General features: G+C 57.1%; 1 protein-coding gene across 4 annotated transcripts in view; it reads left to right on the top strand.

Moving 5' to 3' along the window:
• The window catches only part of CACNA2D2 (calcium voltage-gated channel auxiliary subunit alpha2delta 2), a 137780-nt gene that overhangs the window by 53084 nt on the left and 59022 nt on the right, over positions 1–25674 (top strand). For all 4 annotated transcript variants that reach the window (XM_060021456.1, XM_060021455.1, XM_060021453.1 and 1 more), the window contains exon 3: positions 14624–14740. In XM_060021456.1, the coding sequence (XP_059877439.1) occupies positions 14624–14740 (117 nt within the window). The remainder of the gene's footprint in view (positions 1–14623; positions 14741–25674) is intronic.

Here is a 25674-nt window from a genome sequence, read left to right as displayed (position 1 = left end):
GGAGGCACCAGCCCAGTATGGCCGGCCTGAGTCTGAATGTGTGACCAGTGCTGGGCTCCAGTCCCTCTGAGACGATGGTAAGATGGGTAGGGGACTGGGTCTGCTCAAGGACATCCCGGGCCTGTCACATGCACATAGATGTTTCTGAGGCCTACTGTGTGCTGCACTTGAGCAGAGGGATGCAGGGGACTCGGGGCTGCACTCAGGGAAGGATGCATCCCACCTCATTCATAGCGAGCTTTCCGCCCACACGCACGTGTGCCTGGACACACACCAGGACACGTGTTTGCGCATGCATTGCACACACACAGCAACACTATCATCCTTCCCATGTGCAGGCTGGTGAACCCTTGTGTACACAAACCCCACCGTAAACTACACGTGATGCCTCCCAACATACACATATGGACACACACTCAGGCACATACACTGGCATCACCTGGATTTATGGCAGGAGATAAATTTGCAGTTTAGCAGCCCTAAACTGCTAGCTCTATAACCTCAAAGAGCCTGATAGCCAGGTCTTCACAGCGTGTTGGCAGCCCAGCAAAGCATGGGGCCATATAGGAGGGGGTTCCCAGCCAGTTTTGCAGGCCAGCCCTCCAGGGCAGAGTATACCCAGGCCCAGCTTTCAAAGGGGCCTATGCTGGGAATGCCTGTGCCAGGCAGGGGCCGAGAGGCAGGACACCACGTTGGGGCCTTGGCCTGAGGCATCTCCAGTGCTCCCCAGAGGCCCTAGGATGCAGGGAAGAGACAGCGACTCCAGGCCCTGGGGTCAGGTTGGAGGCTAGATTGTGTATATGGCAGGGGCAGTCCCGTATCCATGAGGAACTGGCTGGTCTGACATCTTAGCCTGGTTCTGGGTCTGAAGGAAGGGCCTTCCTGCTTGGACCCCTACGAGGCACCAGAAAGAGCAGAGCTCAGCCATGTTCCAGTGGGGGTGTGGTAGGGCAGGGACCATAGCTGCATTCTAGAGAGGCTCAGAGTTCCCCAGGGCTCCCTGGTGTCTGGGGCAGGGGAGTTCTGGGCAAGCAGGCAGGGAGGCTGCCTACCCTAGTGTACAGGCAAGAAAACCAGAGGGGCTAGGGTACGCTCAGACGCCTTCAAGGAACAATGATTGAACAGGGCTGACCCAGGCCTCTTGCCCTGATCCTACCCTGCAGGCCACAGGAAGAGGGCCAACTGGAGTCTGTCCCCAAGATCCTTCCCCAGTACCTCAGATGACCTGGGCTCAGAGATCCTACTTGGGGGGAACCTCTCAGTAGGCCCCCTGTAAGGGATCTCCCAGCAGGTGCAGTGGCATAGGTAGGAGTGGGGTAGGAGGAACATAGTTTTCCAGTTCTCTCCCTGCTAAGGAGGAAGTAGGGCCACCTTACATAATTGGGGCAGTTTGTTCTGCTCTTGTCCTCCTGGCATCGTTGCCCTCACTGCCTTCTTGCTCAGGGAGCCCTCGACAGAGCTGGAAGCTCAGGCATCACTCCCTCCTGCTGGAGGTTGCTGAGCAGAGGACGCGGGAGCCCAGAGCATCTTTGCCGCTAAGACCTGAGGTGCCTAGGCCTGGGGAAAGTGGGGGGCAGAGGGGACAAGGTCATTCCATGTGCAGGGACCCAGGCCTTCTGCCCCCAGCCCACCAGATGACTCCATGGGTTCTCAGAGAGTTCACACCAGCAGACCGTCCCCCAAGGCCCTGGTGAGGGGTTGGGGTCGGAGCTACCTCTGCCCTGCCACTGGACCTCCCCACCCCAGGCAGCTTTCTTCACAGGCCCTTGTGCCTGGAGGATCACCTTTGCTGTTGTTCCCCTGCCAGGTAGGCACTCTCTCGGCCCATCCATTCACAGCCCCCTTCTGGCAAGTCTTCCCTGACCTCCCGAGCACAGAGGAAGGGCCAGTGGCTGAAGCCTGGGACTTCCTGGCCCTGCCCTGCTGCTTACCCCTCCCTCTTGGGCCTCAGTTTACCCATCTGTATCCTGATGGGTACAGGATACCCATCGGCCTGGGCCGATGTCTTTGAGAGATGAGCTGTTCAGGGACATTCAAGGCAGGATGAGGTTTGCAAACACCAGACTCAGCTGACCCCCACTGACTTTCATAGCCCTGGGGGCACGCGGCCCCACAGACATTACTAAGGGGGCAGTCAGAGCCACTTCCCAGAGGAGGGGGCCTGGGGCAGCACTGGGGCTGAGGAAGGTCACAGGATCCCATGGAATGGAGACAAGCTTCTGAGAGGTGGGCACGGAGGTCTGGAACAAGGTCTGTGTTCAAGTATGTGGTTAGTCTGTGTCACCGAATCCCAGCTCCACCAATTACTGTCTGACTCAGTTACCTCGTCTGTGAAATGGGGATGATGACTGGGGACTATAAGGGTTTGATACTGTGTACGTCTAGCACGGAAGCTCACTTGGGCCCCATTGCTGTTGGCAGCTATTCCTGTGGCAGTCATCACCCCATCAAGCAACCCCTAAAGCTGGGCAGTGAGGAGGTGGCCCACCTGGAGTGTGAGCCCAGGCGCAGTGTTTCTGCCTCCCCTGAGCACAGCACGCTGACTTTGAAGTTCATGGCTGTTCAGACCAAGGACCCTCGCGGTGTTCACTGGCGTGGCCAAGCACTGGGTCCTGTTTGCACAGTTCATTTGCATGACGAACACTGAGCATGGTCACGGTGAAGATAAATGTTGGCTGCTGAGGTTCTTGCATTCATGGAGAGAGAACCTGGAGCTGGGGATGCCAAGGATTGTCACTCTCTCCCCACAGTGAGGTGAGGGGACACTGAGGTGCAGAGAGGGACCAGGGCCTGCCCAGGAGCCCCAGCTGGGAGTGGGTGTGGGGATCACTAGCCTCCCAGCTCTAGGAAACCCTGTGTGGTCACCGCCCTGGAGTTTTCCAACTCTCCTATGAGGGCTCAGGAGAACCTGTGAATGATGGGAGAGAGTGGGTTCCCTCTGGGTGTGTGTCCCCAGCATGTGTGTGTCCTCAGTGCATGCATGTCCCTGACGTGTCCCCAGTGTATCTTCAGCACGTGCAGGGCCTCAGTGTCTTCATCCTGTTTGTTTGTTTATTTATGCCTCCAACTTATCCTGCAGAAGATTTAAGGGCACTTAACAAGGTTACACAAAATTCAAGAAAAGCCTATAAATTGGAAGTAGGAGAAACATAAAAGAAAAACTAGCAGAAGGACTAAGATAGACCTGGGAGATGCCGACAGAGGAAGTGAGCAAGATAGCCCAGGTGCGGGTGTGCTCCTTCGTACACTCGCTTGGACACTCACCACCAGCGAGGTTCTGGTCCCCACTGCCTGTCAGCACCTGACACTTGGGCATTGTGACCAGAGGAGGGAGCCCAGCCCTCCTGGGGATGCTGATCCAGAGGCCACTGTCAGTCAGGCCATACCCTTCCCCCCAGCAAGCCCCTGAGCCCTCATGCTGTTAGGAGCTTCTTCAGTGCAACGTCCAACAGGAAGATTTAGGGCCATGACCTTCAAGTAGCCCCAACCATCTGGGGCCAGAAAAATCTCACTGCTTAAAACATTTCAGATGGCTGCAGACCACCTTCTGAGGTGCAGATGGAAACCCACAGAGACTCACCCAGGCCTGGGGCTGCGGGGCATCCAGTGACAGTGGATAGGGCCGTCAGGGCTGTGGTGCTTTTTCTGGCACCCTAAGTGTGAAGCATGGACAGGATCTGCAGGCGACTTCCTGGGCACTGGGTATGAATGTGGTGAGGTTGATGCGTGAGCTGCTGTGTGAGGTCAGGCACATGTACCCGGAACTATAATGAGCACATGGGTAGCGGGTAGGGCCCTGGGATGACTCTGCCCCCAAAGGGGCCCTTGATACCATGGGAGGCTGCAGCCGCTCCCAGGCTTACCTCCATCTCTGCCTTTATCCTGTGTACCTGACATGCCAAGATCCGGTGTTTTCACGAGGGCAGCCAACCCGAGGGCCTCTCGTTGTGATTGGCGCTGTCATTATTTGGCGACATCTTCAGCAGCAAATCTCAGCAGCAAAGGGCAGACTTCCAGCCTATGAGGCCTGGAAAGTCAGGCCCTGCAGGACAGTGTGGGGCAGGGAACGCTCTCAAGGCCTCGGCAGCAGCCCTGGAAGGAGGCCCCATGAGAAGCCAGCAGCACCTTGCATTTGACCTTTCATCTTTGAGGAGCACCCCACAAAGCCTGGCTGAGGCAGCTCAGGGCTGTGCGGGCACTGAGGGTGAAAACTCGGGCCATGCCGCATGGCTGGTAAAGAGCAGGGTGGGGATTCGGACCCACGGCTTTTTAGCCAGTTCTCAGCTGTGAGTGCAGGGGACTCGGGGGTGGGAAGGTCTCCCCTTTGGACAGATTTGGACCTTTGTGGTATTTCAGTTTCCTCATCTGTGAGATAAGAAGGGCGCCCTCCTGGTGCCCTTGTCACAGCTAAGGGAGGGAGATGGATGAAGAAAAATCTGATGAGGCCCCCCCCACCCAGGAAACCTCCCTGGGGACTCTTGAGGAAAGGTTGGTTTCTGGCCACTGTGGAGTTCCTGAGAGCCCTACCCCAGCCCCTGAAGAGGGTTGCCCACGCTGGGCTATCAGTGCTAGGAGGGGTGGAATGGAGGTGACGCGGGCAGAGGAAGCCGACTTTGTCCTTTGCTCCCTGGCCTTTGGAACAGTGCCTCAGGCGCAGCCTCAAATCCATATCATAAGGGTGTTTATGGGGGTAAATTTCTGCCAGCTCTGGGCTGAAGGACAGTCATCTTAGATGAGATCTTGATAACAGCCGGCTCTGTGAAATGAGTAGGAGCCCTCGTTGGCCCACCGGGGGTCTGCTGGAGCCTCTGTCCGCCCTGGCTCCCAGAGCCCTCACCCCACCCTGCCAGCACTCGCTCCTGAGAGTGGAGAGACCAGGCCTTACAGAGCCGAAGACAGAGCCTCAGAGGTGAAGGGGTTGAAGAGGCCAGATGGCAGGCCAGTGCCCAGGCCCTGGACTCGCTCCTGGAGCTGTCGTGTCAGGGAGTGGGCAGGGTCTGTGTCTAGGACCACGCTGGGCCAGGGCTGCTCAAGGTAGTGACCCAGGTAAAGGGCAGACTGGGCTTGTCTGGGGGGGCGTGAGACTGAGGGACCCTGGAGCCTGGAACTGATGACAGGGGTCTGAGGAGCCCGGTGTCACAGCTCCTCCACTCACTGCCTACAGTCTCCAGCCATTTTCCCCGCCTGCCAGAGCCTTGCTTTCTTCAGCTGTAAAGTGAGGGCAGTGATTGTACCTGCCTTTTAGGATTGTTATGAGGATGACTCAGTGGGTTATGCACTGAGCCCTGTCTGACCACATGGGCCTGGGGGTGCCTGTCATCACCATCCTCGTCCTTCTGCTGTTGAGAGGCTGAGGAGTCCTGAGGGAAGGAAGGCAGGGCCACTGGGTGGGGAGGCAGCAGGAGGGAGCCGAGCCAGGGTGGGCGGTGAGGGGGCCCAGACACAGGCACAAACAATCTGTTTCCCGTAAACATGGGCGCCCACACCAGCCGGCGACACCCAGCGACTTCTGTGAGTTGGGAAAGTGCGGGTATGTTTACTCACACTCCCCCGTGCCAGCTGGCATGCTGGGCACAGCTTCCCTCCCAGCTGCCTCAACAGCCGGCGGCTCCCAGATCAGGGAGGGGGAGCAAGCAGGGGCCCCCGGATCTCGCCTGTAGTTTGATTCACTTTGGGCTCACCCCCTCCCCAATCCTCATGCTATCCTGGAGTAAATCAAGAGGACAGGGGGCCCTGAGAGTCTCCATGGCAGGTCCACCTGGCCGGGCCATGACACAGTTCCCCTGCTGTCCAGGATTACCTGAGTAGACAAAGGCGTGAAGGCCGGGACTGTCCAGGGACCCTGTTGAGTGTAGGCAACAGGTATCCCTCTAGTGGGGTCCAGGCCCCTGTCCCTCCCCAAAATCTGGCTTCCTTCTCAGAAAGTGCTTCCCACTGGGGTGTACACAGCACCGACACCTCAGGACACCCAGGACTGATGGTGTGCACATTGCAGGTGGGAGCTGTTGCAGGGCTCCGAGTGCCCCAGGGGCCCCGGGATGCTGGGGGCTCCACATCTCAGTTTCTCTGCTCTGGGAATGCCTTGTCTGAGCTTGGCAGTGGCAGCTGCAGGAGCTGCATGCACCTTCCCCATGAGGTCAGGGCAGACTTTTGGCTGGGAAGGAGTCTTCGTGGCACTGCACCGCCCCACCACCAGGCCTGGGTCAAGCACCTTGGATTCAAGGAGTGTTGGGAACTTGAAAGAAGGGGCTCAGAGAGGGGGCTTCTTAGGTAGCCACTAAGCAGCCCATGCTTGAGCCTTAACTTCTGACCTTGGAGCTGGGTGGTGGGTGATGGAGACCTGACGGTGAAGCATTCGCTTTTGAAGTACACGAGAGTCCCCAGCTCCCGTGGACTTGGCCATCTGGCATTGTCACCCGTGTGGGAGGGAGACACCCCTGTCAGATTCCTTTCTCCCCTCCCACCTGTCCCCAAATAGTCCCTTGACCACCAAGGGAGCCAGAACCTGGGGAAGATAGAATCACAGACTGCAAGCTTCATGTAGGCACACAGCCATGGGAATGCTGTTATTTAATGATGGCAGCCTGGAGTCCAGCTACTGTGCAGGGTGACCGTGAGTGAATCCCTTCTCAGCATCTCTGACAGGTGGGCTTGCATATTTCCTGTGATGGGGGGCTCACTATCTATCCAGACTATGCTCTTAAGAGTTTGAGAGCCTCGAGTGTGAGAAAGTTCCTCCAGTTTCCTCTGAGCTGGAATATGCCTCTCTCCCCACAGGCACCATCAGGAACCTCAGAGTACTGCCCTCAGGAACCTTGCCTCTCACTCTCGGAGCTGGGTAGAGGCCAGGACACTCTCACCTAATATATACAAGCCTTAATACTAGAGGCCACGTTCCAATCAGGTCTGGAATAACAGGTGGATAATCAGGATTGCCACGGTTTTAAAGTCAGTTTAGAAATTCACGTCTGTTTCAGAGGAGCAAACTGACCACGCCTAGGAGTGGGCCACGCATCAGCGCTCCCTTGTGGTGGGTCATTACCTTGCCCCAGGGCCAGCGTGGGACAGGGCCTTGCAGAGGTGGGGGGTCTGCATGGGGGCAAGTGCAGAGAGGTTGGCACAGACTGGCCCTAGCTCAACTGGGAGGATTTGGTTTATTGTTTTGTACTGGGTTGTGTGTCTTTTGAAAAACAAGGGATTGAGCCTTTTTATGACATGGATTTTACAGTGTAACGAGGCTGCGTAATTTCCCATTCTCAGCAGCAAGTGCACTTTTTACACTAATTGCATAATTAGACATAATGTACTAATTGCGGTAATGGATGACAGTCAACTAAACTTTAACTTTAAAAACAGGGAGGCGTTGCTGGGGGTGGAGGTGGGGGCTTTGTGCCCCTGTGAGTTTTTCAAAGGGAATCTGCTGGTGAAAACTCCTAGCAGCAGCTTCCTCTTAGGGGCCAAGTGGCCATAGAGCCACCAGGGCCTTCCCACCTTGTGATCTAGGCTACACCCCCTCCGTCCCTGAGGACCACCCCCCACTCCACCCCCAGCCACCTGGGTATCTACCTCCCTTCCTTTCAGAACCTGTCCCCCCAGCTTCCCTTCTGCCCCCCTCAAGCCCCTGTGCTCCTGCCACTGGGCAGTCCATTCCCTCCCCCCAGCCCAAGGGCACCTGCCATTACTCCTGCCTAGAGTCCCTTATACCCCAGTCACCCCCATGTCTGGCAAACTCCTGCCCAGCCTTTCAAACTCTGCTTAGATGGCCTCTCCCCTGAAAAGCCATCTCAGTCTTTTCCTTCACACTCCCAGCCCCCGCGCTCCCCAAGCAGGCCAGTCTCACTCCCACATGTCTCCTGTACACCTCTCCCCACTGCCACCCCTCTGCCATTAGCAGTCCAAATAGACATCTGTCCCCTCTGGTGGTGAGTCCCAGGAGGGCAGGGACAAGGTCTGGTCCATCTCTGCTTCCCCAGCCTCAAGAGACCCCAACAAGATCCTGTGGCATGAACATGAGTGCCCCAGTGGGGATGTAAGGACATGGGGTGGGGGTGGGGAGGAGATGGGGCCATTTATGGGCCACCAACCCAGGAGGGCCACATCCTTATCTGCTCCTGAAAGCCAGGCCAACACTGCCTTTGTGTCCTGTGTCACAGCCCATCATGGGCCACATTGTAATGGCCTGGGTAGGCATCTGTGACCCTCTCTAAACAGTGTTCATTCTAGGAAATCCCTATTCAATATGAAGGTTTGTTATTAATAATGTGACAACCAGCATCACAATATACAAACCCTGCTTGTGACGTGACACCACATACAGCTAACTAACTGTGGAGCCAACCTACCACAGGATGGTGGCAGGGTGGCATGGCCACGTGGGACCCTAACGTGGCAGCTGGTGATTGTCAGCAGCTGATGAAGCATGCAGCCGAGTGGCCCATAACCCACTGCCTGTGTGCCAACTGTGTGCTCTGAGGGCTCTGGGGACCCCTTGCCCTTGTCCTACTGTAAGCCCCACACCAGGTGGGCCAGAGAAGGGCCACAGCCCCTGCCCCAGGGAACTCTCTGCCACACACACAGTCCAGGGCCTGGTGTGTCCCTAGAGCAGCGGGGTCAGGGTTTTCGTGCACCTGCTGTGAGCGGCCCCAAAGGAACTGGGCTGTGGGGCTCAAGGTTGGTTGGGTGTGGGGAGCATCCAGGATGTGCAGCCTGTCCTGGATCTGACCTGAGTGCTCTCAGTGGGAGGGTCTGCAGGTACCAGGCTACTCCATCCACCCTATGGTCTTCGAGGGTGATTATTAGCAGCTATGTCAATACCCTTGATTTTACCCACGAAGGCAGGAGACAGGGGCAGCAGCCTGGCGGGAGGGCAGGGGCCAGCATTGCCCTGACTGACTGGGGTCCCTGAGCTTGTCACTACCAGTCCCTCCATCCCTCCACCTCCCTCTTGGCCCAGCTCAGGATCTCTGGGCCACCCTGAGCCCCCTATCCTCCCGCTTAAGGCTCCCCTGATCCCTGGCACAAGTGTACCCCTTTTAGCAGCTGGCCCTTGTCTCCAGATCCTGTGGCCACTCCAGTGCTTGCCCATGCAGGCCGGCCTAGGGAGGCCAGCCCACCATCTCTAGGGACCTGTTGACATGAGGGCTGGGCCGTTAAAACTCCTACCAGCTGCTCCTTTCAATACCAGGGACCAGGCACTGAGACATAGCTAAAGGGGGCTGGAGAAGAGCAAATCCCCCAGGAAAGTCATATCATGGGGTTCAGCTCCCCCCACCCTTCCTGTGCCCTGCTCAGCACCCTGGGCAGGGGAAGGGGGCAGGATGCTGAACACCCAGATGAACCCCCAGCTGAGCTTGGGCCTTTGAGGAGACAGGCGGCAGCAGGGCCCAGCCTGCATCAAATCTTTCTCGTTCCATTTTCTTTCTGATTTAATTTTCCAGAGATTAGGGCCCGTTCACCTTCGCTGCAGAGAGGAGCCTCGCACGTGTGCCTGTTTTTACTCCCAGGGTTGGGTGGTTGGTTAGTTGATCAGGCTGGTTCTGCTGGTCCTCCCCCTCCTCCCCTCCAGAATGGCCCTCCTGCCTTCCACAGGCCTCAGGCTTTCAGCATGACTCTGGGTCCCCCAGGCCCCTTTCAGGCCCCCCAAATTCCCAGCTGATACCCTGTGCCTCACCTTCAAGTTTGGGGACAAATGCAGGGAAGAGAACTGCACAGAGTGTGACCTAAAGCAAACACTTTGGATAAGACAGGCTATTCTTATCTGAGCTCTGCCGTGTAACATATCCTCTCTGGCCCTCAGTGTCCCATCTGCTAAACGGGTGTGATCAGAACGGTCCTTCCTCAGGGGTTGTACATCAGCGAGGTCAAGTTTGTGAAGCACCTGCCCTTGGGTGGCTAGAGCCATCACTTAGCAAACGGCTGTATCTGCAGCCTCCACAGTCCCTCTTCCCTCCTTCCCCCTCCTCTCCCTTGCTATCCTTGCCCTCCTTTTCGTCTCCATTTCTCCCACCTTCCTCCTCTCCCTCGGCAGGTTAGGTGCTGGCTTAGGTCCAGACCCCACTGCTGCCGACCTTCTGGGACTTAGCAAAATGCCTCAACAGTCTGATGGGGGCCTGTCCAGGTCACTGGTTCTGGGGCCTTTTGTCTCCTCTGGTGGCTGTCTCTATGTTCAGGTGCCTCAGACCTTATTCCCCTCCCAGTCAGAACTGTTTAGAGCTGTGAGGATGAGGCTGGCTCCATCTGCCCCTGCAAGCATCAAGCATCCAAGCTTCCTGTCCAAGGTAACTGTTCCTCCAAGTGTCCTCCATGCTCACCTCCCCCTTATGTAGGGACAGCTATGGAAGCAGGAGGCTAGGCAGAGGGCCTGGGGCCCCTGACGAGGCCTTGGCCCCCACAGGCCCTGGAAATTCCGAGGCCAAAAGGCAGGTTGGCCAGACATGCTGCCTAACAAAAGAATTACTAGAGCTGAGAGAGGGTTGGGATTGGGGCCCACACTGCCAGGGGGTGGGGGGGGTGGCGGGGGGCGGGGGGGGCGTTACAGGAAGTGGGTGGGGGGGGGATGAGAGACATGGAAGGACAGGTCTTGATAACTGGTAGGGGGTGCCTTCAAGGGGAGGAGGATGCCCGGGCAAGCACTGGCCATAGGTATATGGTACAGGATGGGGGAGCCAGGAACTCCTGGGAACGAGGAGCTGCAAACGGCCTCCTGAATTATCCCTCGGGGCCTCAGCTGCCGCTGCTCTCCCTGTTCCTCAGCCCCTCTGTCGCTGTGTCTCCTGCCTTACCCCACGTGTCCACCTGGCTCCAGCCAGCCTGTCCCCTAGTCTGCTACCCTGTGCCACTACCATTCCCCATCTCCTCTCTCATGGCTGCCATGGAGCTGTCACAACCTGTAGACCTGCGGGCTCCCGTTTCTCTCCTTGGTCCGGCTGCCTGTGCAGAGCCGGGGGCCACGCAGGCTGCGCTGCTGTGGGGGCCATTGGGTTTTTCCAATTGCCTCTCTGGGCTGAGGACACCAGCGGGCATGCAGTCCTGCTGTGGTTGTTGAGGTCCTGCCCCCGGTGCACCCTGGCCTTCCTGTTGCTTCCAAGCTGACCCCAGGGACCAAGGCTAGAGGCTGGGGTTGAGGAGAACCAGACCTGGCTATGCCCTGGAGCTGCCCTGGGCTCTCCTGGGCTTCTTCCTGGACCTGCAGGTGGAAAGCACCTCCCCGGACCACATCAGTGGAGAGATGACCTATCCCCCAGGATGGGACCATCTGCTGGGCTGTGTCATTTGGATCTCTGGGACACAGGGTTCAGCTCAGGGCCCCAGCCCAGGGGACAGGGACAACTGGAGCAGGTCGGGGGGAATGTTGAGAGGGCTGAGGCACCTGGCATGGAAGGATCGAGGGCTCTTACATCTCAAGGGCTCATTTGGGGTTGGGGGACAGGCTTGGCTAGTAGCTCAACCAGCCTCTGCAGTTCTGGAATTCTGCCCTCATCTCACCAGAAGCTTCTTCTAGCCCATTTCCCTACCCTCACTCTAGGGAGGATTTAGATAAGTGGGGAAAGGCGGAGGGGAAGTAGGCACAGCGTAAGCAAAGGTGCAGCAGTGGGAATCAGCATGGGCTAGGGACCCAGAGGCCTGCATGCAAGTGCCAGGTCAGTGAGCTGGAGAGGCCTCGAATGCTGGCACCAGGGCCCAGCAGAAGGATGTCATGGTGGGTCTTTGGGTAGACCCAGGAAGAAAGCATGGCAGATGCAGCCCCAGGCTCCAAGGGACAGCACACCTGCAGGCAAAAGTGGTGGAGTCAGACCTAGGTCACACTGGCTCCAGAGCTCTGCTCCTGAACATGGAATTGGGCATATGCGTTGGCTGAGGGTCCACTGCACACAGGCCTGCTGCCTGGGGAGAGATGGAAGGGAGCTGGGGACATACAGTGTGTACATGTACAGCTGTACACATAGCTGTACACTATCCATGGTGTCCCTGTGTCTAGGCTCCCCTGTTATCACCACCAGGGCCGAGGCCAAGGTGCTGGGGACAAAGACAGGATAGCTGATGGAGGGGGTGCTGTCCAAGGAATCCCTGGGTGGGGCTGGAGGGGGACAGACCCAGGGAAGCCAAGGCTGCCTGCCCAGGAATGGGAGCCAATGACTTTGGATCCTAGGTGTGCAGATCTAGCCAGGAGAGAGTGGAGGCAGGGAGGGGACTGTGATTCCTTCTGCAGAATTCTGGTGATCCTAAACAATAGCAGTAGTGACAATAGTATAGGCTCCTCGTGGCATGAATCTTTTGGTCCTTGGTCCGCCGGTGAGGGGAGGACTGCTGTTCTCTCATTTAATAGATCGGACACCGAGGTTCAGAGATGGGGTATTTCTTAGCAGGGTCCCTGCTTCCAAGCCCTTGCATCAACTGTCAGGGTCCTCGGGTGTGACCCTGCCACCTGGAAACCCACTCCCTCTGCAGCCCCTGAGCCCTGGTTCAGTCACCATGCCAGGTTGCAACGGGCATCCTGGACCCAAAGGGGAGGGACCCCCAGGTTCCCTAAGGAGAGTTGTCAGGAGGCTGCATGGTCCAGCTTCCAATACTGGGGCTGCCGTCACTATGGACAGCCCTGATTGGGGCACCTGGGAATGACCTTGACAGGGGAGTCAGTTATGGAAACTTTATCCCCTGCCCTGAGAAGCCAGGTGGCTGCGCCCCCTGCTGACGCCAGTGGGCCGCAGTGTGCTCAGCCGAGGTTTCAGCTGATGTGGCTGAGACGAGGCCTCAACACACCCAGGGGCAATGGTCCAAGATTGGGAAAGGGTGTATTTTTAATGTCTTGAAACCTGGGAAGAAGGTGTCAGGGAGGATGGGTGACTGGTTTTTCCACTCACAGTCGTGTGGCCTTGACCTGTCCTCTCCTATTTCTGAACCTCGGTTTCCCCAACTGTGGGCACCAGGCACCAGGCTCCCTGCATTTCTCAGTGATCCCCAGGGTCTGACCCCTCCTTGGCCTCGGCCTCCATCGCTGTCTTCCATCCGGGGGCCTCTGTCCTGAGGCAGGCCCTGGGGGGCCCAGGGAACAGCCTGGCCTGGTGCCTACTTGGGGCCTCCATCCTCCCTGGCCGTGTAGCCAGGCCTGCGACTCGCCCTGTAATCGCTGCTTCTCTGTGGGAAGGAGCGACTTCACCACAAATTATTTTGTTCCAAGAGAAGGACAAAAAGAAAAGAGATGCCGGAGGGATGGGGGGCGGTGGGAGGAGGAGATTGCCTGAGCCAGCTTTGAGCGGTGCTTTAACCCTTGCACTGCCAGGCGCTGGGTGGGCAGCAGAGCAAGGGCTCTGGAGGCACCTGGTCCCCCACCTCCTCCCTCTGTCAGATGCCAGAGGCCTTTATCTCCCCTCATCTGGCTGTCACTCTACCGACCTTATCTCCCCTGCCTGTCTGTCTCTCATCAGCGGCCTCTCCCACCTCCTTATCTCCTCCTCGTCACCTCCTCTTTGTGTCTCTGCACATCCCTCCACTTCTGCACAGCCTGATGGCAAAGTCTGGTGGCAGCAGCTCAGTTGTGGCGACCAGCCTGTGACCTCTGGTGAAGGAGCCAGCTTGCAGCACAGACTTCCTGGGGTAACCTGGATGGACACATGGACTCATTCAGGCTCAGAGGCACATGCAGGGGTGTGCAATGCATACACACACATATGCACACACGCATGCACGTGCACACACACATGCACGTGCGCACACCCAAGACCCCAGCCATGAACAAAGACGCCCACAGAAACCTGCTTCTACAATTCCCATACGGCCCCCAGGCTTTATCTAGTGGCCCTAACCCCACCCACCCCAATACTCAGGCTCGTGCACACAGATGGATGTGCGTTGAGCCATAACACACACATTCACACATGCAGATGCAGACTGTCAGATTTACACCCCCAAGTGCATGTGTGCACAGGCTGACCCCACCGCCCCCCCAAGGAAGAAGGAGGGGGCAGATTCATTCCCCCCATATGCCTCTTCCTCCCTGGTCCCTGCCCCCATATTCTGTGCCCAGAATGACAGAGGAGCCCCCAGGGGCACCCAGAGCTCCTGCAGTAGTTTCCGCAAATGCCCTGAGGGAGCACCAGCGAAAGGGGGCATGGATTCCTGAGCCTGTGTGGAGAGGTGGCTGTGTGTGTGATGCATGTGTGAGCGTGTGGGTTTATGTACACACGTGGGCGTGAGAGCATCTTCTTGTTGGTATGTGGTGTACAACGTGTGTCTGTTGGCTCCATCTCCCCCGGACACCCTGCCTCCCATCCAGCCCACCCTCCCCACTTTGCTGCTCTTAGCCACCCTGAGCTGGTCAGGGAGGTGCTGCTTATGGCCCCTGGAGGAGGAACCCTGAGTCCCAGAGAAGGTGGCGACAACCTTGTCCCACCAAACACACACAACCAGTGCAAGTTGTGGAGCTCATGGCCTTGCACTTCTTCCAAGTCTATCTGAGCACTGGGCCTAACCCCAGACCTCCCTGTTCTCTCTCAGTGGCCAAAGCCAGGGTTGAGGTGGGGGTGAGGACTTTCTGTGGTGAGCTATGCAGAGAGGGTATACGGGCACCATGACATGGGAATGTGGGACCACCCTGGCCTCACCCCAGGCTTCTGCTTCTTTCCAGATCTACAAAGACAACAGGAATCTGTTTGAGGTGCAGGAGAATGAGCCTCAGAAGTTGGTGGAGAAGGTGGCGGGGGACATTGAGAGCCTGCTGGACAGGAAGGTGCAGGCCCTGAAGGTAGGTGCGGTTGTTTAGGTTGAGAGAAGACCAGGCAGAGTGGCCTGCGCTGTGAGGGCAATGTCCCCACCCACCGTGAACACACAGCCCTCCTGGCCCTCTGAATTCAGGCTGGGCCATCACTGGCAGAATGTGCCACGTGGACTGTGGGCAGCTGCGGCAGGAGCAGGATAGTTTCATCTGGAGTAGGCTGCGTGAGTGGTGATCTGGGGCCTCGGGGGCCCTGTGTGGGTATGATGGCAGGCCCCACCTCTCCCTTCTGTCAGGAAGGTGGGCTGCAGGCTGAGGCGGACGGAGTGTGGAGGGCCCTGAATGCCTTGCAGAGAAGGCTAAGGCCACATGATGCTGGGAGCTGGAGCTCCAATTCTGCCCACGATTTCTCCACCTCCCTCTGGGCCTTAGTCTGCCCATCTATACTGAGTGTGCCTGTGAGCTCCAAGGCACCATGGTCCTGTGAGATTACAGGACCTGCTGGTCCACCCTGACCAGGTCTCTGAAGCCCACAGACCCCGGTACTCAACCCACCCCAGGGAGAGCAGGTGGGAAAGGGCTTCTGGAGATGTAAGGTGCCCTGGGCAAGTTGTGCAGTAAGGAAAGGAGGGGGGTTCAAGCTTCCCTCAGATCAGAGGCATAACCGCTGTTGCCCAAGCCTGTGTCAGAGAGATGAGTCCATTTAAAAGGAATGAAGTACTGATACACATGACAACATGGATGAACGTGAAAACATTACACTAAGGGAAAGAAGCTCGTCACAAAAGACCACCCATTGTGTGATCCCATTTCTGTGAAATGTCCACAATAGGCAAATCCATAGAAACGGAAAGTACATTAGTAGTTGCCCAGGGCTGGAAGGGAGGGGATAGGGAGTGTCTGCGAACGGGTACAGGATTTCTTTTGGGGGTGATGAAGATATTCTAAAATTAGATTGTGGTGATGGCTGCACAACTCTGAATACACTAAAAAAAAACACTGAATTGTATACTTTATGTGGGTGACTATTACGGTATCTCAGTAAAGCTTTTTTTTTTTTAAATGAGCAGGGCCTCACATGCCATGCCCAGGCTTCGGCCAGAGGCCTGGCAGGGTCAAGTCAGAGCAGCCAAACCCCCACCACATCCAGGCCCAGGGAGGGAACTGTGACCCCCTTCTCTAGGAACTGGGCCCTACTGTCCCCCTGAGATCCCCTGCCTGCCCCGTGTGACCTGGGATCATGGACTAGGGAAAGGCTGGCCTCCTGGGGCCAGAGGAGGTGGGCCCTGAGGGCCTCCCACCCAGTGTGGAGCCGAAGGACCCAGAGCTGGGCCCAGCCTGACCTTGGGGATCTCCTAGTCACAGGTGGGGACAGTTGGGGGAGTGAACTGTCATGGGGAGGAGGCAAGGCCAAGCCTTCAGCTGGGCCGGCCGTCCCTGTGGGGGTCCAGCAATGTACCCCTGGTTGTAGGAACCATCTGCTTGCCTCACGTAGCCAGCACGCCATGTCCCACCTTCTTGCCTTTCCTAGAACTGGGCACCACCTGGACACTCTCCCCTCCTTTCTCTTGTTCTCTGTCTCTTAGTCTCTCTCTCCCTGCTTCATTCCAGACCCCCTGTTTGCCCACCAATTCCTTGCCTTGCTGCGCTCCCCAGCCCAGGGCACAAAGTACAGGCCACCAGCCCTGAACTTGTGTTGAAACCATCTGATAGATTTGGGAAGGGGCACCCTTCATGCCTTTAGGCCTGCCTCCCACCCCAGCTTCAGGACGAGTTGCCTTGCCAGGGGGTGCTGAGTGGTGGCAGTGACAGATGCCCGACCTGCCCTCTCCACATGGAGCCCAGGGCCCAGCCCCTGCCCATCCCCTCTGAGCATCACAGGGCTGGAGTCGTTCCCCAAGCTTCTTTCCCCACTCCTCGAGGAACAGGCAACCCTGACAGCTTGAGGGTGGGAGAACCCAAAGCCCGGGGTCCCGACCTGAACTCTCTCCCTATATACCACATGGCAGACTCTGCCCGGTGAGGCAGTGCAGATGTCTGCCTCCTTCCCACTGAGTCTGCAGCCCAGGCACCCGTGGCCTGGTACACAGTTGGTTCTCAAGGGAGGAATGATAGGAAAAGGCACTCACTGATTAGGTACTCAGCGTGTGCTGAGTCTGTCACACGTCATTCTCACAGCAGCCCCCTGAGAGAGACACTGAGACTCGGACCTGCCATGCATTAGGCCAGGATATGGCAGAGCCAGGATTTTAACCCAGGTCACTCTGACCCTGAGCCAGGCCCTTGACTGCCCACATTAGTCCGGAGGTGTGCGTGGAGCCCAGCACTCTCCTGGCCAGTGAGCTTTCCCTACTGCAGTGCCCCCAGCTCCGGGCCCAAAAGATGCTCCTGTCCATATCCCTAGGCGAAGGAGAGGACTGTCCTTTTCCTGCCTTGGTCCTAATTGTTCAAGATGAGCTTTGGTCTTAATTATGTTTTAAATTTGCTTTTAATCAAGTTCTGGCTCTTTTCTCCTTTCCCATATTTGTTTGCAGCCTGAGTACATATGGAGGGAGGAATGTTGGGGGTCTGGACCCCTCCACACTCCAGTGTCCCTCTCTCCCTAGACCCCATCCAGTAATCCAACTTAAATCCCTTTGCTCTGGTCTGGAATTTTAATGTGGGGCTTGCAAGGAGGGAACTGAGCAGCGCAGGACGGAAGTTCATTGTCTCATCTTATCGGGGATAATCAGATGTTTGTAACAAGTTTCTCCAAGCTACGCAGAGTGTTTTTCCAGGCCAAGAATCAGGCAGAGCAGGCCAGGTCAGGGACTTTGCAACACAGGCAACCATCATCCCCAAGTCCAGGAAACCTGCTGGGGTCTCAGCTTAGGAGATATGGAGGGAACCTGCTAGGAACTTCTGCTATCCAGGCAGATGGGTCCTCTGAGCCAGGCCTGCTCTGTTAGGGTCTTGAGTCCCAGGAGGGGTAGGAAGGTGCCTAAGTTCTTTTTTTTTAATTAATTAATTATTTATTTATTTATGGCTGCATTGGGTCTTTGTTGCTGCGCGCGGGCTTTCTCTAGTTGCGGTGAGCAGGAGCTACTCTTGTTTGTGGTGCGTGGGCTTCTCGTTGCAGTGGCTTCTCTTGTTGCGGAGCATGGGCTCTAGGCACGTGGGCTTCAGTAGTTGTGGCATGTGGGTTCAGTAGTTGTGGCTCACAGGCTCTAGAGCTCAGGCTCAGTAGTTGTGGCTCATGGGCTTAGTTGCTCCGCGGCACGTGGGATCTTCCCAGACGAGGGCTCGAACCCATGTGCCCTGCATAGGCAGGCGGATTCTTAACCACTGCGCCCAGGGACGTCCCAGGAGGTGCCTAAGTTCTTATAGCACATTGGAGGCAGAGCTGGGCCCAAATCAGGACTCTCCTGTCCTCCTAGCTGGGGCCTCTCTCAGAGCCCCTTTCTCAGAAAAGTCATCTCTTGGTTGTATTCCTTCCTCCATCCATTCTTCAACATTCACTAAAGGCCTACTGTGTGCCAGGCTGGTGCTGGGGATGCAGTGGGAAAGGACAGGCCTTCTTCCTATCTTCATGGAGCTCTCAGTCGCATCCCATCCCAGGCCTTAGTTTCTCCCTCTGTAAAATGGGGACAGGAGACTGTCCCTGCCCAGTACTTCTGGTTTCACAGCTCCAGGAGTCATCATTTATAAAGGCCACAGTGAAAACAGTGTCTCTGAAGGTTGTGCCACCTTCAGCACCATTCCTGGCACCCCTGCTGTGTGGCTCGGGGGAGAGGCCATAGGAGGAGGAGGTGAGGAGTGACCCCAGTGTGGGGCATTCCAGCCTGCTCTCAGAGGACAAGGCCAAGGGCAGTGTGGCTCAGTGGGCTTGGTTCCTGGAGAATGGGAAGCCCAGGGCCAGAGCAGCCAGGCCAGAGCAGGTTCTTAAGGGACATCAGTGTGGCAGCTAGAAGCCTGAACTCAGGGACACCCTTTCACCTCCAACCTCAAATAAGCCAGAGGCAGTGAAGAGTCCTGGCTGAGATCCAGGACCCAGAGATCTTGGCCCCTGAGCTCTGCCCTCCCCACCATGCCCATGTTTCTCATGCTCCACCTCAGCTACTTCTCACTGTCCCAGGGGCCAAGACCCTTCCAGATGCCATGCCTTTGCACCTTTGCCTTCATGCAGTGTTTTTGTTTTGTTTTTTATATATCTTTATTGGAGTATAATTGCTTTACAGTGTTGTGAATCAGCTATATGTATACATATATCCCCATATCCCCTCCCTCTTGAGCCTCACCCCTCTAGGTTGTCGCAAAGCATTGAGCTCATCTCCCTGTGCTATGCAGCAGCTTCCCACTAGCCGTCCATTTTACATTTGGTAGTGTATATATGTCAATGCTACTCTCTCACTTCGTCCCAGCTTCCCCTTTCCCCCACTGTGTCCTCAAGTCTGTTCTCTATGTCCATGCAGTGTTTTTAACCCTGTTGGCACATTGGAGTCGCCTGCAGGGCTTTTAAATCGTGATGCCCAGGCCCCACCCCAGACCAAGTATAGCAGATTCTGTAGGGGTGGGGCTGGGCTTCAATATTTTTCAGTGCTCCGCAGATGATTCAGTGTAGATTCAGAGCTCAGGACATTTCCCCTAAAATGGCAGAAATAATTCCTTCCCACGATTACTGGCCTCTTTCTGAGTGCCTACCAAGTGTGCAGCCTAAATGAGCCAGAACACTTCAGAACTCTGCAAATCCTCCCTACAACACAACTCTCATCCCCATTTTATATTTGAGGAAACAGCCCCAGCAAGGTTACACCACTGGCCCCAGGTCTCACAGCAAAACCAGACTACAGATCCAGGCACTTGGGCTCCAAACCCCAGCTACTGCCCCTCGACACTGCCCTCCTCCGTGCTACCGCTAGTGGCCACATGGCACTTGCTATCCACAGGGGGACAGGGCCAAAGGAAGAGAAGATGGGTCCCCTCTGGCAGGGGCTTGCTCTGGGATGACCTAGTGACCTTGAGCAAGTCCTTTTACCCCTGCAGCATCTTCCTTGGGCAGTGGAGACAAGACACTGAGCAGCCCTCTCAGCCCACCCCCATGTTGCCCAAATGGATGGGACAGGGGGAGGTACGTCTGTGGCTCTGGTTCTGGGGGCTCCAGTGGGCAGCGTTCCCACCATCAGTGGCCTCTCTGGGGAGCAAGCATCATTTAAAGAGTAAAATTAAAAACCCTTCTGCACACAGCCACCCTGCTTTTGCCGCTAATGGCCACTTAACCCAATTAAACTGAGGCATTGTTGGCAGTGGCTGGGTCCGTTCAGGAATTGGGCTCTGGGCTGGGTGTTAGAGGAGCAGGAGGAATGAGCGAGGGAGAGAGCCAAGGGGCCAGGGCTGTGGGACAGAGCCCCCCACCCCACCCCAGTCAGGAGGGAGAACGTTCTGCCTAGCTCCCACTTACTCGCTGCTTCCTTTCTCAGGCTTCGCCTAATGCAGTATTTCTCAGTGTTGGAACTATTGACATTTTAAGCAGGATAATTCTTTGTTGTGGGGGGCTGCCCTATGCATCGTAGGATGTTAAGCAGCATCCTTGCCCTCTACCTGCTAGATGCCAGTAGTACACCACTCCCTCAGTTATAAGAACCAAAAATGTCTCCAAATGTTTCCAGATGTCCCCTGGGGGCACAGTGCCCTTTGGTTGAGAACCACAGGTCTAATGGGACAGAGAGATGCAGCCATATTAAATAGAAGCCCCATAAGCAGGGGGACATTGGGGACCTCAGAGAGGTACAGACAGAATAGAGCGGGCTTAGCAGGAGGAAGATCCCTTCAGTTCAAGGGGGTAATAGCAAGTTGGGGCTGCCTGGAGGAGGCATCAAGGATTTGGGGGAAAAGTTCAGCATTGGGGGCAGCTGGAGGCAAGTTCAAAGCTGAGTCCACAGATGCATTCGTTGATGGGGGTTGGACAAGTAGATCGGCCCTGGGAAGACATGGCCAGGGGTATCACCTGCTGCCAAGGCCTGGCCCAGAGTAGGAGCCTCATGAACATTTGTAGAACGGATGCCGGGGCTGTGGCTCCAGGCTCTGGCTGGAGGTCAGCCTCTGGGGTCTGACTCCAGACCAGGGAAGCTCTAAACGGCACACTAATGGTGGACAGACAGGCAGGGAATTCTCTAGCATTGGCTGCCTCCACCCACCCTTCTCTGGGCAATTAAAAGGTGTTTATGTGGGGCTGGCGGTGGCTTCTGCCCCCTCTCCATTACGAACATTAAGAGATCTTGACCCTTCCACTTTCCTGCTCTTGAAAGGAGCTGCAGACACGTGGAGCCAATTAGGCGTGCGCGTGGGCGCTGAGGGCCTGAGCAGCCTTTTCTCCCTGATTGCAGCGTTTACGGCTGATTATTCTCCCCTCACCCAAACAGCGTCTCCGCATCCTGGCAAGGTGCCACTGCCACCCAGAGGAGCCAGCTGGGGCCCCCAGGGATGGGGGAGTGTTGAATTAGTGAATGGGCATCCACTGAGTGCTGATTGTGTGGGAGCCCTTGGGCACCCCTGCCTGAGAGCGACCACTCAGGAATCGGGGTCAGAGGGAGCCCCTTGGAGGAGCCTGCCTGCCTGGGTCCACTCTCCATACACCCCAGGGTCCTGGGGCTCATCATGAGCTTTGAGTAAAGATGCTACTCCCAGCAGCTGGTGGACGTGCATGTGGGACGGCCTCCCCTTCCTGCATCCCTGCCAGGTGGCTGAGAACCCAGAGACCCCTCGAAGTCCCCCGGGCTGAGCTGGCAGGACAGGGAGCTGGTCTCCCTGGAACAACGAGGAAGACAGGAGGAGCGCGGCTAGGGAGTGGCCGAGGATCCTCAGGGAAGATATGTCATTCCCTCCTCTTTGCCCACCTGCCCGAGCTAGTGGGGGTCAGGAAGGGCTGAGCTGTGGGTTTGGGGCTGGACTTCCCTGGTCCCGGGATTGCCCATGTGGAGCAGGCCCCTCTCCTGGCTCCTCCTCCAAGGTGCAGGGGCCTCAGGAGGGGTCAGAAGAGCTGTGGTCATTCCTCACATCCACTATAGCCGAACGAAGGGTCTAGGGGCCTGGAGTGCGATGTCCCTGAGGCCCACAGAGCCTGGTGGATCAGCCTTACACCCACCCACCCACTCTGCTGCTCAGTTCTCCCCCATGACTGAAGGTCAGGGGGAAAGGCTGACTGCAGCCACATCAGGCACCTTGCTTACCCTGACCGACAGCGCCCACCACCTGTGGGATGCGTGGCTGAGGCACCTCAGGCCCAAGTCTCACCCCAAGGGGGGGTGTCTGAGCCTCTCCTGCCCGATGGCCCTGCTCATGATGCCATGTGCATCCCCTGGGAGCAGCAGTTAGTCTCCCTGTCATTCACTTGCTCACTCAGTTGTTAAGCAAACCTTCTCTGCTCCCAGCCTGACCCTAGGCGTGGTGCCTTTCTCCACTCACTGTGGGGCAGAATTCCTGTTTTACAGATGAGGAAACAGAGGCTCAGAGACAATGCCAGCCCAGCCACTGCCTGGCCAAGACAAGGTCACGATTCCCCCTGCTCCCCTGGCTCCTGAGCCTGTGTGCCCACCCTTCCCAGAGCTCCCAGGGATTGGGAGAAAGCAGGAACATGCTGGCTGGGGCAAAGAGGAAGAAGCCCAGGGTTGGGAAGGGAAAAGGTGAGGGTCTGCCAGGCAGAGGGCAGAGCACTAGCAAGGGCCTAAGGGCAGGACCTTGACTGGAGGACCCTGGGGAACAGCTGGTGAGGGTGGCTGGGATGGAGAGGGCTACAGATGCAGGCTGGGAATCACTGCCGTGAGTTCCCTTTTTCATACCCCTGTACCCTGCCCACCACAGGAGAGGGAATCTAGCGCATGGGGGGTGGGTTTGGCCAAATGGAGAAAATGAACCCTGGGACCAAGGGTGATTCACTGGACTCCACTCCCCAGAGGCCTGCACTGAGGGAGGATCCTCTCCTGCTTCTGTCCACCTCCCTGGGAGTCCTAGCTGGCAATGGGGGGCAGATGCTAGGAAGCAGAGTAAAGGGCCTGCAGGTGCCACAGGGACAAGCCAGTCTAATTCAGGATCAGAGAAGTGAGAAATTTAATTGAGTTTTAATAGCGTCTGGCCCTTTGTTCTGAAATCCTTGTGTACAAGGACTGGGGGAGGTAGTGTGCATCTAAGGCAGGGTAAGCCAGTGGCCCTCCAGGATCTTAGACTTCGAGGAGACAGACAACAAGCTACGAGGTCAGTGTGCAGAACAGCTGACATGGGAGGGGCAAGTCTAAGAAGACAGCCTGGAGGAGGTGGCGTTTGAGCTGAGCCTTGGAAGGTTGGGGTGGGGGATGCCCGGGATTTCCAAAGCTGGAGAAAGGGAAGAAGGAAGGCACTAAGCCCTGGCCTAACAGTGAGAGGGAGCAGAAGTGACTCAGGCTGAATCTGCTGAGATAAGGGTTGTGGGCTGGGAAGGGAGCCAGGAAGGTGCAGCCTGTGCATAACTGTTTCCACTGGTGGGGAGAGAGGATGGGAAGGTGACAAAGGCAGAGGGCAGGGCTCATCGCCTGAGTTCTGAAGTGGTCGCTGTATCTGCAAGCCTGGCCCCTTCGCTATACAGGCAGTCCTGGGAGCAGCCAGTCACCTCTCTCAGCCCATTTTCTGTGGCTTAAAATACACAGTGAGCAGTGCCTCTGCTGTGGCAGAAGAAGTGAGTCATGGGGGTGCTGGTGGGGAGAGCACAGTGCCTTGGACCTAGCCCCAGGGTGGGGGGCTCTGGGGTGCTGAGAAGGCCCTCAAGCCCCTCATGGATCCCTCAGCTCTCTAAGCCCACACCTGAAGGCTGGACCAGCCCCCAGTACCATGGTGACCCTGGGCAGGGGCCCCCAAGGTCGACCTTGGCTCATCATGTCATGGGATACCAGTGCCTCAGGTGTCCTTTGCTTCCTTCAGCCTCTGTTTACTGAGTGCTGAGCACCTGCTGTGTACAAGTGCCATCCTAGATTACTAGGTACAAGGACAGTGTACCTGCAGGGCGCCTCTCTTGAGGAATACAGTTTGCTCAGGGTGACAGTGATGTGACCCGTGCCACAATGTATGGAGCCGGGGTGGTGAGCCCGTGGATATTGACCAGGCCTAGGGGACTTTGGGGGGAGGAGAGGGTTACTGGAGACACAGCCAGGCAGAGGAGAGTAAGGAAGAGGGTCCAAGGCAGAAAGCACAGCAAAGCACAAAGACCAGAGGTAGAGAGAGTGTGTGCGTGTTGGCATGTTCGGGCGTCTGCATGCATGTGCTGGCAGAGGGCCTCGCTGCTGGCCCGGCTCTGCAGAGCGTGTGCACAGATGCACCGTGAGGTGGGCCTTGAGGCAGAGGTGGGAATGGGCTGTGCCCAGCGCAGGTGTCGTTCCTTGGAGTCTAGCTGAGACCTCACCTAGTGACCACAACCTGCACAGTCCTGACCTTACACCACCCCTAAAAGGACCTCTGGCCAAGAGTCCCCTTCAGAAAGGTGCAACATGGCACATAATACATGTGACCAAGAGGTGGCCAAGAATTAGGGGCCTCACCCTCTGCAGTGCTGTGGCCCCCACGCTACACTTGAGCGGCACCGAGCCCTTGGCAACTCACATCCTCTGAGCCTCGGTTTTCCTGCCTGTACAGTAGAACAACAAACATAGCCTCACAGATCTGTCATCAGAGTTTATGCCCAGGCCTTGGTGACACCAACTGAGCAAGGGACGCTCATGGGGGTATGATGTGGGTTAGGCCCCAACGGACAAGACTGACCTGTGCTCCTTCAGCTCCGCCCCACATGTGGGCCAAGCCTCGACTGTAGGACCTCGTGCCAATCCTCCCCTCTCTGATCGCCTCATCAAGGGCCAGTCCCCAGCTCCTACCTCTGTGGGCCACAGTGTCCAGGCTGCTCGATGCTTCCTGCCTCCTGGCACAGGCCTTGGGGCCCTTGTTTGAGAGGCTGGTCACGGTTGCCAGGCCCTTTGTTCCAGCCGTCCTGTGTTTGCCCACTGTATGCCTCGGCGAATGGGAGTTGCAGCATGTTTGCTGTGTCAACACCAGCTGGAGCCTAGTTATCAAGAGAGCCGAGGTTACGAGGCCCCATCCACCAGCTGCCCGGGTGCCTAGGCTCCAGCCCCTTCCTGGCCGGTTGGGGTGGGTGGGTGAGTGGGCAGCTCCCATTCACCCCCAGGACTGCCAGGCCTGGGCTGGGCAGGTGTTTGGAAGCAGCAAAGGCAGCCCCAGGCAGGGAACGGGACTTAGGATGGGCCGGCACAGTCTCCCCTTGGCACGGCTCAGGAGGACTTCCTGGCAGAGTCAGCCTTCAAGCCATTGAAGGCTAAGTTTGGGGCTTCTCCACTCCCTATGGAGAATCCCTTTGACCTCCCCGGTCCCAGCACCAGCCCTCTCCTCCCTGGGTTCCCAGTTATCAGATCCAGAAGTGTCAGAGGAGAGGAGGCCTGAACAGTCGGGCAGATGGACAGATGGATGGACAGGCAGTGAGACAGGGTCCAGGCAGGGGATCAGAACTCCAGGAGAGGACTCAGGGGGCCTGAGCCAGGCAAGCTGACATCCATGTGTGAACTGTGCAGGCGTGGGAAGGTGGGGGAGCCACAGTTCTGGGGAAGGCAGAGATGAGCAGCCTTTAGCTGGTGGCTGGTACTGAGGGGTGCCTGTCAGAGACAGACAGGGGAACAGAGGTCAGAGAGGGGGAGCGACTTGCCCTGAGCCTGGGGAGAACTCGGGTTCCCACCCTTCAACCAAGGCTGTCCCAGCACCTGGGGGCCTGGTCAGTTGGCCACATGGCAGAGCTGAACCTTTAAACCTTACTTCTGAATGAGACCCCCACCCACTTCATCAGTAGGTTTTCCAGAAATGAGCCTTTGAGGGTGACTCACCCAGGAGACAAGAGGTCTCTGAGGCATGAACCATGCAGCTGGATCGAGAGGCAGAAGAGCTGAGTGAGGTCTCAGCTACAG

The sequence above is a fragment of the Delphinus delphis genome, chromosome 10, assembly GCF_949987515.2.
Source record: "Delphinus delphis chromosome 10, mDelDel1.2, whole genome shotgun sequence".
Lineage (NCBI taxonomy): Eukaryota > Metazoa > Chordata > Mammalia > Artiodactyla > Delphinidae > Delphinus > Delphinus delphis.
This window is presented reverse-complemented; position numbering and strand designations above follow the sequence as displayed.